Source organism: Coregonus lavaretus, assembly GCF_964263955.1.
Source record: "Coregonus lavaretus genome assembly, chromosome: 1".
Lineage (NCBI taxonomy): Eukaryota > Metazoa > Chordata > Actinopteri > Salmoniformes > Salmonidae > Coregonus > Coregonus lavaretus.
Genome location: NC_139988.1, coordinates 68,433,920 through 68,448,613, shown reverse-complemented (window position 1 = coordinate 68,448,613; position 14,694 = coordinate 68,433,920). Strand labels below are relative to the sequence as shown.

General features: G+C 42.7%; 1 protein-coding gene across 1 annotated transcript in view; it reads right to left on the bottom strand.

Annotated features, from left to right (window-relative positions):
- Nucleotides 1-722: 722 nt before the first annotated feature.
- The window catches only part of gpam (glycerol-3-phosphate acyltransferase, mitochondrial), a 39,759-nt gene continuing 25,787 nt past the window's right edge, over nucleotides 723-14,694 (bottom strand). Inside the window, exons 15-21 of the mRNA XM_084160066.1 lie at nucleotides 13,984-14,248; nucleotides 13,569-13,720; nucleotides 7,469-7,546; nucleotides 7,172-7,309; nucleotides 2,808-2,997; nucleotides 2,390-2,448; nucleotides 723-2,168 (exon numbers count right to left, since the gene is read on the bottom strand). Of these exons, the coding sequence (XP_084016192.1) occupies nucleotides 2,052-2,168; nucleotides 2,390-2,448; nucleotides 2,808-2,997; nucleotides 7,172-7,309; nucleotides 7,469-7,546; nucleotides 13,569-13,720; nucleotides 13,984-14,248 (999 nt within the window). The 3' untranslated portion in view covers nucleotides 723-2,051. The remainder of the gene's footprint in view (nucleotides 2,169-2,389; nucleotides 2,449-2,807; nucleotides 2,998-7,171; nucleotides 7,310-7,468; nucleotides 7,547-13,568; nucleotides 13,721-13,983; nucleotides 14,249-14,694) is intronic.

Sequence of the window (14,694 nt, the reverse complement as noted above, 5' to 3'; positions counted from 1 at the left end):
GCCTTATTACCCAGCCAGAGAGGCTAGTCCACAACGACAAGGGTCAACACACACACTTGCGAAAGGACAAGCCTGGCAGCTGATGGATTATTAGGTTCATACTCCATACCAAAGACCACAAAGGAGAAATGGAGATAGGATAGAGGGACTATTGATGTACTAACTAGCTAAAGCTTTGCGGCTTTACATAAGGCAAAAAATGGAGACAGATCTTTTCCTCGAAGTATGACTAAAAATAACCTATTCCAGTGTGCAAAGCTAGCTATAGGACACACACATCTAAGCCAATACCTCCCATCTAACGTGCTAGCTTCAGGAGGACCAGTTAGCTTGTTTAATGAACCAAATGAGATGTTCATGGGATATTTACCATTCATAACCAACAGTCCTCCTGTGACTATGCTAACAACCGAACCATGTGGAGGCAACCATGTAAAACTATGTAAAGGTATTCTACAGTACGGTCTTTGCGAGTAAGAACAAGTAAAATAGACAGATGAGTTTACCAACCCACCCCACTCTAAGGAAGATACAGTGGGAGACCATAGATAAGTTAATGGAAAATTAAAGAGAGGCTTGCTATGCTGATCTTATGCAACTCGTAGGACAGGTTTGAGGACGTTTATGTGCTCTGATGCGTAACATTAATGTAGATGTTGGGTAAACACACCAATCGGATCCCCCACCCCCGTACCAAAATAATTCACGACAAAGTCAAAGTATACATTGCAAGAGCCTTGTATGCTATTTAAGGCTTCCAAGTACATTTAGTAATATACAACTCATGTTTTAGCAACACTAAAATTGGTTATTACATTTGAATCAATTTGTAAAAAGGGTGCTAGCACTGCAAAGACCTACTCGGCTGTACTGTAACCTTTGCAGGACTACAGTTTTAGTACCTAAACTATACTACATACTCTCGTGCATGAAGAGGAAGTGCTGGATTTTGCAGGGTATCGTAATGCTTCATGACTCTCGAGAAGAGATTTTTTGTTGTTCTTTTTTATATTGTGCAGCAATTCATATTTGTTCATATCAGCTCTCTGCTTTAGTTAAACATTTTGACAAATTCTAATTCCATTTCGGCAGACGTAAAACACTAATAAAATGTTTTACATGTAGCTACATAGCTGTTCCAAATGGCTATGGAAATCATACAATTATGTTTTAACACCAGGAATTCTGAGCCACAGTTGCCAATTCAGTCAGAAAAAAGGTAGCGCGACGAGTCTGCCGATTGTCAGACATCAAAGCGAGTGGCCCATGTTCAAGGTAACACAAAGGGCAAGCTTTATGTAGCGGTTGCACCAGAATGCCCTTTCATTCATACAACACAGAAAAATAACAACACAGGTTAATGTCTTTAGAGGTCTACAGAACCATGGGCTGCCTGCTCACTGTAGACACGCCCATGGACTAAACTTGAGATGAGTAACACTTGTATATAGTGAGTTGTTTGACTGGCATGCTTTTTTTTTTATAGTCTTCTTCATTATGTCTGTTTCTAACATGTGGTTTCAGTTTCTAACATATGGATAGGGGCCTAGCAATGAGCAAATTTTCTACATGCATTCTGGTGCAAATGAGTAAAAATGCCCTCTGACATTATTTTTTTACACCAAAGGCATTGTTTTTTGTGTTTGTAAAGATGACATTCATTTACTGGACTGAGAGATAAACAAGATGATTAGTCCAACGAAGATGAATACGTATTCCTACAGTTAATGAATACGTATTCCTATAGTTAAAAGACCAATCCAATTAAAAACTGACTTTCACTGAAGGACGATTATAGAGTCAGATGAGGGACAGTTTTGTTTTGTTTTGTTTTTTCCTTTCAATCTAGCTGCACAGTTCTACAGGTGGAAGGGTCTCAACTGGAGGAGGAAGACTGACTTCAAGTCTCTTCTGGCTAATAGTGGTTTCACGAAAGGCACTTCCTGGTAAAGCTTTCCATAGAGTAGCACCTCTGATTGGTTAGAACTAGCCAGTAAAAGCCCTTGTGGAGGGGAGACAGGGTGGGTGGAGCTGGGTGGGAAGGTCGTAGGTCACAGGAGGGTGAAGCCCAGGATGTAATGCAGAAGCTTGTTCCGATTCGCCTGAGGTAGGAAGGTGCTGCTCAGCTCAACCAATGACACACGGTTCTCCCGCCTCTCCTTCAGGACCTGCAGCCATTTAAATTAGAGAACACATAATAAAAAAAGTTAGAAAAGCTTTTTGGAATTTAGATTAGAATATCAGCAGAGTTTGTTCTGCAATGAGCCACCACTGAATTTTGTGCATATATATTTTCAGAAGTTGACTAACAGAAGACAGTCTTCAGAACTACCAAAACAGAGAGGGAGGATGGACGCTACATGCTACAATTTAGCGAATGGTCTCTCACCCCAAGTTCCTTAAACGTTCTCACTGTGTTCTTCACGAGGTAGTGTGTCGCACTTTCACCTGAGAGAAGAGAACAGAAGACCATAAACGATAGAAGACGAGAGAGGATCTTATTTCCAGTTGTTTGTCCTGACAAAGATCAACCTCAGGGGCTGTATGTAGTAGTCTTAGAGTAGTGCCGATTTAGGATCAGTTTAGCTTTTTAGATGACAAAGAACAAGATTATATGGACGTGGGGAGCTGATCCTAGATCAGCACTCCTACTCTGAGAAGCTTCATACTTATGGCCCCAGTTCAGAACATTAGTATTAAAACGTGATATTAGGCGGCATTACAGTGTACGATTTGCAGAGCTCTTTGAGGTCTTTATCTGGTAAAAGCCGCAGTACAGAAAAGAAACGTCTAACAATGGTATGTACCGTAGGCAGCCACTCCCTTCTCGGTGCGCGTGAGCAGGTATCGGAAGAGCTGCTGCGTGTACTCTGGCTCGGCCATGGGCTGGCTCAGGCTGTGGACAAAGATGGCCGCCCCGCTGTAGGCCTCCAGTACGGGGCTGAGGAGACGCTGCAGGAAGACAAAGAACTCCTGGTGCTCGGGGGATAGGCTCACCTGTGGATACACACATGCACACGGGCAACGGTCAGAGGTCTTTTTAAAAGTTTGACACAGTTTAGGATTGTTGTGGACAAAACGGCAGCACAAACACTGGACCTGGTACATAAAGGTGTAGGCAATATCAGCGTGTGTAAGGGTGTATGAGTCAAGGTATAACAAGGGCTGCATCCGAAGGGCAGCACCCTATTCGATACGGATAAAAAAGTAATATCACAATAAATTGACATTTCTCAACAATACAATATTTGTCTTAAATGCAGTTACTTTCTATTAGCGGCAGGGCTCTAGACTAACTTTTTCTAGTGCCATTAAGTAGTAAGACAAGAAAGAAGTTGGCTATTTCATCTAACATGATCAGGGAATGCATGATTGATGTGCAACGTGTCAAAATAGGATCAGATTTATTTTTGGCTCTTTAGAGATTAATTTGCCTGCATCTTTTTTGTACATATTGGCCTAGGCTATTTACCACCTGAAGAAGTGGGAACTCAAAACACATTAGCTAGATAGCCATGTAATTTAGTCAACAGTAAAATGTAATGCCCTACGATTGTAAAGTTGTGCCATTGCCTAAATATTTAGAGTTGAGAAAAAAATGTGTCATACGCACAGGACGCTGAGACAGTCCTCTAACAATAACAGTAGTTGCTTTAAAAACAGTGTTTGCTCAGTCTCGGAATGCATCTCTCCCTTTAGCCTAATCTGTGCGAACAGGGGGGGAGAGTGAGTGAGAGCCGACAGCTCAGTGGCGACGCGTCATTCAGGGCAAGTGGGGCTCAGCCGCACCACCCTCCAGCAGATACTTCTGTTTTGCATGTAATTCTGGCATTCATTCATGCCACAACATATCAGTTAGCAAACATGTTTTAGTTTTTTAATTGCTTGAGTTAATAAATCATACGTGGCCGCATCCCCGTTGTATTGGCGTTTTGGTACATTTTCTTTGAGTAAGTCAGTTCCCGAATGCAGCTATTTCAGCCTCTCTCAGTGCTACGTTGCGGAGGGGCTAGCCCATCAATTTTCTCTGGTTGTGCGTGATATGTTGCGCATAATTGGAGCATGCTCAAGGGCTTCAGTTGGGTGAGTGAAGTACAGTGTGTGACTGCAGCAGGTACTGGGAGGGCCAGGCAGCTTTAGCCCCCTTGGGTGCTGCCATACAGTTACATAAGTAGTGCCCCGCCCAAGAAGCCTCAAGGTCATTGGCCACAGATAAATACGCATCTTATCTCCGGTAGCTTTGATTGAACTCATGTGTTTACGTCATATTTGTTTATCACTTCTTATTCAGCTAGCTGAAAAGGCATCATTAATTTTATATGCCACTGTATATAAAAACTGGGTAGTTTGGGTCCTGGATGCTGATTGACACACCTACTACCATACTCTGTTCAAAGGCACTTAAATCCCATATTTTGTGCAGAAATGTGTTTACATCCCTGTTAGTGAGCATTTCTCCTTTGCCAAAATAATCCATCCACCTGACAGGTGTGGCATATCAAGAAGATGATTTAACAGCATGATCATTACACAGGTGCACCTTGTGCTGGGGACAATAAAAGGCCACTCTAAAATGTGCAGTTGTGTCACAACACAATGCCACAGATGTCTCAAGTTGAGGGAGCTTGCAATTGGCAAGCTGACAGCAGGAATGTCCACCAGAGATATGCCAGAGAATTTAACGTTAATTTCTATACCATAAGCTGCATCCAACGTCGTTTCAGAGAATTTGGCAGTATGTCCAACCGTCCTCACAACCGCAGACCACGTGTGTGGGCGAGCGGTTTGCCGATGTCAGTGTTGTGAACAGAGTGCCCCATGGTGGTAGTGGGATTATGGTATGGGCAGGTATAAGATACGGACAACGAACACAATTTGAATGCGCAAAAATACCGGGACGAGATCCTGAGGGCCATTGTGAGGCCCATTTCAGTTATCTGTGACCAACAGATGCATATCTGTATTTCCAGTCATGTGAAATCCATATATTAGGGCCTAATGATCCTGTGTAGCTCAGTTGGTAGCGGCAGGGTTGTGGGTTCGATTCCCACGGGGGACCAATAAAAAAAAATAGTATTAAAATGTATGTACTCACTACTGTAAGTCACTCTGGATAAGAGCGTTTGCTAAATGACAAAAATGTAAAGAAATTATTTCAATAGACTAATTTCCTCAAATGAACTGTACCTCAGTAAAAATCTAATGAAATTGTTGCTATTTCTATCTATCAAAAATATAAATGCAACACATACATACACCGCAAAAGTATGTGGACACCTGCTCGTCAAACATCTTATTCCGAAATCATTAAATATGGAGTTGGTCCGCAATTGCTGCTATAACATCCTCCACTCTTCTGGGAAGGCTTTCCACTAGATGTTGGAACATTGCTGCGGGGACTTGCTTCCATTCAACAACAGCATTAGTGAGGTCGGGCGCTGATGTTGGGCAATTAGGCCTGGTTCGCAGTCGGCGTTCCAATTCATCTCAAAGGTGATCGATGGGGTTGACGTCAGGGCTCTGTGCAGGCCAGTCAAGTTCTTCCACACCGATCTCGACAAACCATTTCAGTATGGACCTCACTTTGTGCACGGGGGCATTGTCATGCTGAAACAGGAAAAGGCCTTTCCCAAACTGTTGCCACAAAGTTGGAAGCACAGAATCGTCTAGAGTATCATTGTATGCTGGAGCGTTAAATTTCCCTTGACTGGAACTAAGGGGCCTAGCCCGAACCATGAAAATCAGCCCCAGAACATTATTCCTCCTCCACCAGACTTTACAGTTGGCACTATGCATTGGGGCAGGTAGCGTTCTCCTGGCATCCGCCAAACCCAGATTATTCCGCCGTACTGCCAGATGGTGAAGCGTGATTAATCACACCAGAGAAGGCGTTTCCACTGCTCCAGAGTCCAATGGCGGCGCTCTTTACACCACTCCAGCCAACGCTTGGCATTGTGCATGGTGATCTTAGGCTTGTGTGTGGCTGCTCGGCCATGGAAACCCATTCCATGAAGCTCCCGACGAACAGTTATTGTTCTGATGTTGCTCCCAGAGGCAGTTTGGAACTCGGTAGCGAGTGTTGTAACCGAGGACAGACGATTTTTATGCCCCACGTGCTTCAGCACTCTCCGGTCCCGTTCACTTCGCGGCTGAGCCATTGTTGCTCCTAGACGTTTCCACTTCACAATAACAGCACTTACAGTTGACCGGGGCAGCTCTAGCAGGGCAGAAATTTGACGAACTGACTTGTTGGAAAGGTGGCATACTATGACGGTGCCACGTTGAAAGTCACTGAGCTCTTTAGTAAGGCCATTCTACTGCCAATGTTTGTCTATGGAGATTGCATGTCTGTGCTCTTGATTTTATACACCTGTCAGCAACGGGTGTGGCTGAAATAGCCGAATCCACTAATTTGAGGGGTGTCCAGGTTTACTGCCAAAATTTTTTAAAAAGGCAACACTTGAGTAAATGAGGGATACAAAGTATATTGAAATCAGGTGCTTTCACACAGATTTGGTTCCTGAGTTAATTAAGCAATTAGCATCCCATCATGCTTAGGGGTCATGTATAAAAATGCCCAGTTGCCCATTATTTTGGATACCATGGCTAGAAGAAGAGATCTCAGTGACTTTGAAAGAGGGGTCTCAAAGGAGCATAGGGGGTTTAAAGGGTGTGTGTGTGTGTGTCACCAGATCTCAACCCAATTGAACACTTATGGGAGATCCTGGAGCGGTGCCTGAGACCACGTTTTCCACCACCATCAAGTACCCACGGGGGGCCAGTATATATATAAAAAAAAAAACATATATATATATATATATGTAATCACTAACTGTAAGTCGCTCTGGATAAGAGCGTCTGCTAAATGACTAAAATGTAAATGTAAAATGTACACCAAATTATGGAATTTCTCTTGGAAGAATGGTGTTGCATCCCTCCAATAGAGTTCCAGACACTTGTAGAATTTATGCCAAGGCGCATTGAAGCTGTTCTGGCAGCTCGTGGTGGTCCAACGCACTATTAAGAAACTTTATGTTGGTGTATCCTTTATTTTGGCAGTTATCTGTATATCTATTGTACTACACTACATAGGAAAAAGAGTGCCATTTTGGACACCCAAGCTAACTATGACTGTGGTGATTGTTTTCCAAGGTCAGTGTGGCTGGCTTACCTTGAGGTAGCGGTCCCTCTGCTCCTCTGCAAAGTCACTGTCCTCGTCCTCCTCATCACTCCTCCACGACAGGGGCTCAGGGAACTTCTTAGGCCATGGCTCCTCGGTGGGGCTGGGGGTCAGCTCTTCCTGGTCCTCCTGGATGAATACACGGACGGACACACACAATAACACAAACAAACGCGCACACACACAAACGTGGTTCAGAACATTTGCCAGAACATTAAGTAACATTTCATTTGAGCCTGAAGACATTGTTTTGGCAGTGTGCAGCATTCCTTCTCATGTAAAATTCACCTCTGCCACATACAGAACTCCATACTGGATCAAACGGCTGACAGCATCGTGGAAGACCTGATAGATAGTCTGACAGGGCTGGGGATGGAGAGGAGACAATGGTCACTATTGACACACACACAGGTAAATAAAGAGTAAATCCCACATTGATACAGCTTTCACCCTGGATGAACATGTGATATATTGTGTACCACTTAGCAACATTTTCCCTTTCCGCTCTAGTGACTAGGGTTGGGCGGTATCCAGATTTTCATATCGTCATACCAGGATTTATGGTATTACCATTTTAGCACACAAGGGGGAGCAAAAAAACAAAAACAACCCTTAGACACATTTTACTAGCAAATGTCCATAGAGGCTGTTAACTAAATATGCTAACGAGCGCAAACGTAAATAAATCGCAAAAACAGGCAATCCAGCTCATAACGTTATACAAGAAAGTAGTCATACCCCTTGACTTATTCCACATTGTGTTACAGCCTGTTTTCAAAATTGATTAAAAAAAAAAAGAGATGTTTTTTCCTCACCCATCTACACACAAAACCCTATAATGACGAAGTGAAAACATGTTTTTAGAAATGTTTGCAAATGTATTGAAAATGAAATACAGAAATCTCATTTACATAAGTAATCACACCCGAGTCAATACTTTGTAGAAGCACCTTTGGCAGAAATTGCAGCTATGAGTCTTTCTGGGTAAGTCTTTAAGCGCTTTCCACACCTGGAATGTGCAACATTTGCCCATCATTCTTTTCAAAATTTCTTCAAGCTCTGTCAAATCGGTTGTTGATCATTCCTAGACAACCCTTTTTCCGGTCTTGCCATCGATTTTCAAGTAGATTGAAGTCAAAACTAACTCAGCCACTCAGGAAAATTCACTGTCTTCTTGGTAAGCAACCCCAGTGTAGATTTGGCCTGGTGTTTTAGGTTGTTGTTCTGCTGTAAGGTGAATTCATCTCCCAGTGTCTGGTGGAAAGCACACTGAACCAGGTTTTCCCTCTAGGATTGTGCCTGTGCTTAGCTCCATTCCATTTCTTTTTTTGTCCTGAAAAACTCCCCAGTCCTTAATGATTACAAGCATACCCATAACATGATGCAGCCACCACTACGCTTGAAAATATGGAGAGTGGTACTCAATGTGTTGTATTGGATTTACCCAAACATAACTTTGTATTCAGGATCAAAAGTGATTTGCTTTGCCACATTTTTTGCAGTATAACTTTAGTACCAAAATGTGGAAAAAGTAATAGGGGTGTGAATACTTTCTGTAGGCACTGTAGGTAGTAGTAGCATTGGGCGGTATACTATATACCAGTATTGATGCATGGACCAGTTTGGGTTTTTACTTTACCTTCTATAACGGTATTTCAATGTTTGGTTTGTTAAATGTGGGATGCTACTCTGTTGTGTGTAGCATCCATTTTGATAGTTTTCTCCGCTACTTGAGTCATCCCTCTCCTCTCCCGCCCTCTCTCCATTCCACACAGACCAAGCCCCACCCCGTCACTCAAGGAGTGCAGTTGTTGCTCGACTACGAGACCACTTGCGTTCAGTCTGCATGGTCAATGCAGCACATGCATCAAGATGTTGATGACACTGCGTCTTAATATAAATCCACAAGCATTCTATAATGACACCATTAGTTTGTATCTTACGGTCCGCAAACAGCAAGTTCTTAGCAAGTTGTGGCTAAAACAAATTGTTTTAGCCGCTAATGCTAATTGCTAGTTTGCTGGCTAGCTAGTAAATGTACAGAGTCTGAGTAAACATAGCTAGCTAATACAGCCTGATACCAGAGATGGTGTAGGCCTAAATCAGCATGTTGTTTGTGCAACACTATCTTCTAAATCAAAGAGGAAAAGGCGACGCATGAATATGTTAGCTACATTAAGTAGCTAAGAGAAAAACACATAATTTAGCCAAAGATTATAGGGTTCCCAAGGAAACAATGACCAACACTTTGGTCCCTACCCTATCGCAATAACGCCTCCCTGGCTTTTTCATTTGTTGTCATGTCAAACACTATTCTAAGTGCCCAGTATTATATTCTAACTATAGAATTAGAATAGTCATTCTATTTCCATGATTCCAACAGCTCACCAAAGTGCAATAATTTGTTAGAAATAAGGCCAAGATGTTTTGGAGCCCTATGTGGCAGTGTGGAAATGATCTCAAATGAGTGCTGGAAATGCAGAAATTTATGAAAATGCAGAAAATTATTTTTGGTTGAAGTTTGATTGAACAGTATAAAACAAATCAGAAAGGAGAAAGCCCCATTGAAATCACATCGAATGTATGCGTTGCCTCCCTAGGGTCATGCACAACTCAAAGCAAATGTATAACATGTATTATTCAAAACATAAAATACCATCATAAATTTGACTAATATCGTGATATTAAATTTTGGCCACATCGCCCAGCCCTAGGTCAAATCATATTACATTTTTACATTTTAGTCATTTAGCAGACGCTCTTATCCAGAGCGACTTACAGTTAGTGAGTGCATACATTTTTTCATACTGGCCCCCCGTGGGAAACGAACCCACAACCCTAACGTTGCAAGCGCCATGCTCTACCAACTGAGCTACACGGGTATTTGTCACATGCTTCATAAACAACAAGTGTAGACTAACGGTGAAATGCTTACGGGCCCTTCCCAACAATGCAGAGAGAAAAGAGAAATAATTGAAAAATAATAACACAAGGAATAAATACACAATGAGTAATGATAACTCGGCTATATACAGTACACAGGGTAACGAGTCGATGTGCAGGGGTACGAGGTAATTGAGGTAGATACAGTTGAAGTCGGAAGTTTACATACACTTAGGTTGGAGTCATTAAAACTTGTTTTTCAACCACTCCACACATTTCTTGTTAACAAACTATAGTTTTGGCAAGTCGGTTAGGACATCTACTTTGTGCATGATACAAGTAATTTTTCCAACAATTGATTACAGACAATTTCACTTATAATTCACTGTATCACAATTCCAGTGGGTCAGAAGTTTACATACACTAAGTTGACTGTGCCTTTAAACAGCTTGGAAAATTCCAGAAAATGATGTCATGACTTTAGAAGCTTTTGATAGGCTAATTGACATCATTTGAGTCAATTGGAGGTGTACCTGTGGATGTATTTCAAGGCCTACCTTCAAACTCAGTGCCTCTTTGCTTGACATCATGGGAAAATCTAAAGAAATCAGCCAAGACCTCAGAAAAAAATTGTAGACCTCCACAAGTCTGGTTCATCCTTGAGAGCAATTTCCAAATGCCTGAATGTACCACGTTCATCTGTACAAACAATAGTACGCAAGTATAAACACTATGGGACCACGCAGCCATCATACCGCTCAGGAAGGAGACGCGTTCTGTCTTCTAGAGATGAACGTACTTTGGTGCGAAAAGTGCAAATCAATCCCAGAACAACAGCAAAGGACCTTGTGAAGATGCTGGAGGAAACAGGTACAAAAGTATCTATATCCAAAGTAAAACGAGTCCTATATCAACATCACCTGAAAGGCCGCTCAGCAAGGAAGAAGCCACTGCTCCAAAACCGCCATAAAAAAGCCAGACTACGGTTTGCAACTGCACAAGGGGACAAAGATCGTACTTTTTGGAGAAATGTCCTCTGGTCTGATGAAACAAAAATAGAACTGTTTGGCCATAATGACCATCGTTATGGAGGAAAAAGGGGGTGGCTTGCATGCCGAAGAACACCATCCCAACCGTGAAGCACGGGGGTGGAAGCATCATGCTGTGGGGGTGCTTTGCTGCAGGAGGAAAATTATGTGGATATATTGAAGCAACATCTCAAGACATCAGTCAGGAAATTAAAGCTTGGTCGCAAATGGTCTTCCAAATGGACAATGACCCAAAGCATACTTCCAAAGTTGTGGCAAAATTGCTTAAGGACAACAAAGTCAAGGTATTGGAGTGGCCATCACAAAGCCCTGACCTCAATCCTATAGAACATTTGGGGGCAGAACTGAAAAAGTGTGTGCGAGCAAGGAGGCCTACAAACCTGACTCAGTTACACCAGCTCTGTCAGGAGGAATGGGCCAAAATTCACCCAACTTATTGTGGGAAGCTTGTGGAAGGCTACCTGAAATGTTTGACCCAAGTTAAACAATTTAAAGGCAATGCTACCAAATACTAATTGAGTGTATGTAAACTTCTGACCCACTGGGAATGTGATGAAAGAAATAAAAGCTGAAATAAACAATTCTCTCTACAATTATTCTGACATTTCTAACTGACCTAAGACAGGGAATTGTTACTATGATTAAATGTCAGGAATTGTGAAAAACTGAGTTGAAATGTATTTGGCTAAGGTGTATGTAAACTTCCGACTTCAACTGTATGTACATATAGGTATCGATAAAGTGACAGATAATAAAACGGTAACAGCAGTGTAGGTGATGAGTCAAAAAAGTTAGTGCAAAAAGGGTCAATGCAGATCGTTAAATAGTTAACCAATAGCTACTCGGACTAACTATTTAGCAGTTTTTTTGGCTTGGGCGTAGATGCTGTTCAGGGTCCTGTTGGTTCCAGACTTGGTGCATTGGTACCACCCTGCCGTGCAGTAGCAGAGAGAACAGTCTATGACTTGTGTGGCTGGAGTCTGACAATTATTTTATCCTTCCTCTGACACCGCCTGGTATAGAGGTCCTGGAAGGCACGGAGCTCGGCCCCAGTGATGTACTGGGCCGTATGCACTACCCTCTGTAGCGCCTTGCGGTCGGATGCCAAGCAGTTGCCATACCAAGTGGTGATGCAGTCAGTCAAGACGCTCTCAATGGTGCAGCTGTAGAACTTTGAGGATCTGAGGGCCCATGCAGAATCTTTTCAGCCTCCTGAGGTGGAGCCTTTCAAAGCATTTCATGGCTACAGATGTGAGTGCTAACCGAGCAATAGTCATTTAGAAAGGTTACCATGGCGTTCTAGGGCACAGGGACACTTTTGGTGAGTTTGGACATTTACAAGCGACTGTGAAAGAGAGACATTGTGCAAATGAACAAAGTTGACATATGCTTGTCTGAAGGAAGAACAGCACTGGCTCTGGAGCAGCATGTGTACACGCTGTCTGTTTGGAGACTGGAGTCGCTAGGGCAATGGGCCTACCTGCTCTGCTCGGAGAAGAAGGGCCGAGAAAGGAGATGAGAAAAAACTCAAGGAAATCAAGATGGCAGTGGCAGCTGTACAGATAACTCATCCAAAGGGCTTGGACTTCTCAAACACAGCAGAAAGCTAACACTATATGACGTCCCATCCCCTTATTAATTCAGCCACTTAGCTTACAAGCAAGTTCAACCAAATACCAGCTCCTGCTTTCTCCCATTGTGCTATTTACAAACAAACATGACTGGCTCAACTGTTCTGGGGAACTACGTTAAACTTCATAATGTAAACTAATGTGACAGGTGAAATGAAGACTGCAATCTGCTAAGGTATTGCACAAGTTGACTACAGGTATTAACTTAAAAAGTTGCTACAAATACTCAAATTCAAAAGAAATAGTTTTGAAAAACTATCCTGCGGCCATTTCCAAATACCCTGGTATACCACTCAAGCCTACTCCTGACTCAAGGAAACAGTGCTTTATCTTCCCCGCTAGGTGGTGCAGTTGTATCATAGTTCTATCAAGGGTAGAAAACAGACTGGCTTGGCAGAACAAAATACTGCACAAGCAGTCTCATCTCTTCCATTTAGCACTTAAAGGAAAACTCTGTATTTGTTTCGTTAGTCCATTGTTGATATAGTCCCAAAATGTTATGCATGTCAGCAATCAAGTTAAGATAAACAACTTTAAAAATACAAAATGCAGCCGGTATGATGCAAGTTATATATCTTGAAAACTTGATTGCTGAAATGCAAAACATTTTGGGACTATATCAACAATGGGACCAAAATAGTTTTGGGGTTGAATATTCCTATGTACACATTTTGAACAAGATGGCGAGATAGAATAACTAAAACAGAGTGGCTGTTCAATACGTTTTCGTGTGTGTAAAGTAACACATGCGCAGAACGTTAAAACGGTTGTTAAGTGCACGGGACAGGTGTACTGGGGGGGGGAGATGTGGAAGAAGTGACTGACCGGTGCAACCGACACTTCGTTGGTGAGGAAGTGGGAGAGGCCGGCAGCCTTGCGGATCAGTCTCTCCTGACTGAGGAGGGTGCTGGGCCCGCCCTGCTCCCCCTCCACCTCAGACGCCGCCTGTTCCCGTAGCAATGCCAGAGCACTGCATGCTGAGAGGGCAAAAAAAAAAGAAGGGGGGACACAGAACGCATGGTGAGATGACAAAATGAAACGGGTGTTTTGAGACATCGATGAAAATAAATGTACATTAGTGGATGATAGGCAATTCAATACATTAAACTGAACAGAACCCAAAAGGGACTGGCCGCAACACACAATTGGGAAACACGAATTAATTTGTATACTTTATTTCACTCAATACTTTTCCCTATGTCAAAACACAGTGGCGGAGTACAACGTGCGGTGTCAGTACCTATGATGGCGTCCGAGATAAAGACATGGAAGAGGCCGTTGCTGTAGAAGTTGAGCTCGAACAGCGCCGGCACCGTTTTGCTAGGGGCGATGGTGAACTCTGTGTTGCGGTTGGTGCTGGTCACGTTGACACAGTTGTCCAGGAGGTGGAGAGCGTGCATGACCACGTCCTCAGAGTTGCCGGAGAAGCCCAGGTCAAAGTCCCGCGACAGGATCTCCTCCTTCATGTTGAAGAAGTCCTCCACCAGCTTGGACAGCGCAACCCCCTTGTGGAGCAGAGGGGAGACACACAGATGTGGTGAAAAATAATGTTAAAAATAATAAGTAATGTTCATTCATAAATTATTCCAAATGTTCATTCTATACTTCCACAATGTTCATTCAACCTGAGGATAATTAAGCACTAAAACCAAGTATACTTTATGAGTAGCAATGTGTAATTTTATTGACAACTTAAAAAGGTAGAATCCACATTATGACATTATCATACCCAGCTAGGAGTAATTCCTTTTTACATAAATCAACAAAGAAAAAATTATAATCTGCAATGATTGGCTTTTCTCGATGTGGGTTATGACTCAAGTGAGGGCCTCAAATTGGGAAGAGCCAATAACAGCAGTCCAGGCAGATTCAAATGATTGTTGTTGACGTCTGTTAGCAGGGAGTCACCCCGTCACGTATGAATTTGTCATATTGCAGTCTACCTTTAATG